This window comes from Aplysia californica, unplaced genomic scaffold (assembly GCF_000002075.1).
Source record: "Aplysia californica isolate F4 #8 unplaced genomic scaffold, AplCal3.0 scaffold00751, whole genome shotgun sequence".
Lineage (NCBI taxonomy): Eukaryota > Metazoa > Mollusca > Gastropoda > Aplysiida > Aplysiidae > Aplysia > Aplysia californica.
In genome coordinates, this window is record NW_004798021.1 from 61,066 (window position 1) to 64,000 (window position 2,935).

The 2,935-nt window shown below is 47.0% G+C and overlaps 1 protein-coding gene across 1 annotated transcript; it reads left to right on the forward strand.

Annotated features, from left to right (window-relative positions):
• The first annotated feature begins 50 nt into the window (after positions 1-50).
• On the forward strand, positions 51-2,455 carry LOC101864181 (CD209 antigen). Its single transcript, XM_005109148.2, has one exon. It carries the CDS (start codon positions 377-379, stop codon positions 2,159-2,161), a length of 1,785 nt encoding a protein of 594 aa, XP_005109205.1. The 5' UTR covers positions 51-376; the 3' UTR covers positions 2,162-2,455.
• Positions 2,456-2,935: the final 480 nt, after the last annotated feature.

Sequence of the window (2,935 nt, forward strand, 5' to 3'; positions counted from 1 at the left end):
TGAGTGTGTGAGTGTGTGGGTGAGTGACGACTATAAGAACAGCCCGCCGCAGGGTTAAGCCAGACAAACCTCCCACAGTGGTGGCGATATCAGTTCTCTGTCCGCCTCTCTCTCTCTCTCTCTCTCTCTCTCTCCGTCTCTCTCTGTCATTTATTCATTTCCCTGTCTATGGGAAGGAGCAGAGAAAAAACAGCCCAGCTTTAGTTGACGGACCTTACCAAGTACAGACTTCTAGAATTGCCGCTTGCTCGCGAGTTTCAGAGAGTGTTTGAGAAAGGCTTTTAAAATTAGTATTCCGATATCGCAGGAAATATCTTGTTGGTTGACGTCAACTTTTGTTGCACAGAAGTGAAAAGTTGTTTTGTTTCGTTGCGAGATGGAAATGCACAACCGGTCGGATGAAACGGCGGAAAACGCAAATTGCAGCAATGAAGATTATCGCTCTGACCAGCTCCTGGGGGAAAAATCCAAGTTTTTCATTAACAAATACAAGAAACTGTACATTCTGAAATGGGTTTGCGTCATCGTTGCCGCGCTTCTCGTGTCTGCTGCTGCCGTTGTCGTCATCGTCTGCACTCTCCGGGCGGAGAAGGCCTTTTCCGATATGGACGCGAAACTGACGGAGTACATAACTCAGTGCAGGGTGGGGGAGGGGAAGAGCGGTCAGCGTGTTGTGGACACGAGTCGGGCCAAAGCCGAGAGGATTGTGCAGAATCTAGAACTAACAACCGTGCGCCCTGACAGTGTTACCCCGCTCAACTCAGAGCCAGAAAACACACTCCGTTCTTCACAGGAGACAACACGACTGGCTGGCGATGGTGCCGACTTCGTCAAGGACTTTCTCCTGAACTTTACGGACGGAATCAATGACAGGTTCGTGGGGGTTGTTCGGAACCTCTCTAGTCTCGAACGGTCGACGAAGAAAATGCACGCTTCACTCCGGGAGGTTATCGTATCTGTTGACGACAGCAAAGCGTCGGTGGGAGAGAGGTTGTCACGATTAGATACTCGGATAGAAGAAATGGGAGCTGCTCTTAACGTGAGCAGCACGATGAATTCTGAATTGAAAAACGTTTCGATGTCCGTTTTCGACGCAGTAAAGAAAGTGAAAGACTCTTTAGATGAAAACAAAAATACCAGCACCGCACAATTCTTCAATCTAACTGACGCGGTTTCAAAGCTAGTCCTTGTTTCAAACGCTTCATCACAAGCCCAGTCAAACAAACTGTCTGAATTATTCTCTGGGGTGTCAATGTTGACTAATCAGACGTTCGTTTCATCGTCAAAGCTTCAGGGGGTTCTGGACTCTGTCGACACCTGGATAGTAGAGCTGCAGACGTCACTACTCAACGAGTCTGCCTCCATCAAGGAAGAGTTCCGATCGGAAGTCCTGGAGAAGGTAAGAGACTCAGAGAAGCATTCTGCGACAGTTTTGCTCCAATCTGTGGATGGGCTCAATGAGACGAGAGAGAAACTTCAACGAGAGTATGAACAAACCGTCTTGTCAATCAATCTCACGATATCTCAACTATCGGAATCTGTCCTTGATTGGAAGGACAGAGACACTACGGAAACCGACCTAGATGCTCTCGTACTGAGCGTTTTAGACCAAGCGTCCACAAATATCAGTGACGGACTTCTTTCTCTGCAGCAAAAGTTTGAGAATATGGAAGAGACAGTCTCAAAGGTAGAAGAAGAAATTACTACGCAAAGGGAGGTCAATCTTTGCTCTTACAGAAACGGCTGCGAGCTGAAAAGTAGAGCCAGCAAAAAGTTCCAGTGTTACAAAGTGTTCCAGAGAATACGCCTTACGTGGGCAGACGCCAGAAAGAAATGTCTGTCTCTCGGTGGCTACCTGGCCGAAATCCACGACCATGTCTCCCTTGAATACGTGAAACGGGTTGTTACCATTGGTAGCTCAAGGCTCTGGATTGGCGCATCTGACGATGGCAAAGAAGGCACCTGGACGTGGGTCACTTCCAACAAACACCTGGCCGTGGAGGACTGGCACCGGAACCAGCCGGACAACCACAAGAACAGCGAGCACTGCATGGAGATCAACAAAGGCTTGGCGGGAAAGTACTGGAACGACCTGCCGTGTCATCTCAAGATAGGATACATCTGTCAGAAAGACGGCGACGACTGTGAAGGCTGGATGTAAAACAACAAGAACAACTTCTTGCAGTGTTTTGAACATTAATTTCTTGTTGTACCTCGTGATGGTGGTGCTGAATCTAAGACGTGTACATCTGTGGATACCCATAATTTCAGGAAAGTATGGAGATCTGCTGTGTGCATAAGCTGACGAAAATTGCTCACGAAACTTTTTGCGCTCTTAATTATAATCATAGTCACCGCAAAATGACAAGAGTGTGTTATTGAAACGCCATACTGCCATTGTGCTTGATGTGTGTTGTTTATAGTGTGTTTTTACAAGTACAAGAGCAAGATATCGTATTAAAGAATATTGTAATCCCGGCCACCGTAAAATACCATACGTGTGTTATTTGAAATGCCATACTTCCACGAGTTCCAGTACGCTCCAACATTCCGCTGGGAAAAGCTTACGTTGTGTATACCTACCGCCTCACAGAACAGGGATAAATAAACATCGTACGCTTACCAAAATATTCGGTCGTGTTGCAGCAGAATATCTGGGGAGTCCAGGGTAGGGGCAATATTAATAATGCTCTTGGGAATTTCCTTTTATCCGACTATCTGCAGACGAACCGGAAGTATTGGTGCCTGCCTATGGTGGGAAGGAAATATGCCATAGGGTCTAGGAGAAAGTCTTTTGAAGGCGGGGAAGGTTACACGGAACTTATTGTTTTGGTTGAACTTGTATGCCAGTATACTTGCCCGTCCTACGGTAGGTAACGTTTATCTGGTTGAGTACGTTTGAAGGCTTTGAGGAATGCCCCCCCATCTCTCCCCC

Coding starts and splice junctions, on each gene's coding strand:
- LOC101864181 (XM_005109148.2), top strand. CDS start 377: ATGGAAATGCACAACCGGTCGGATGAAACGGCGGAAAACGCAAATTGC.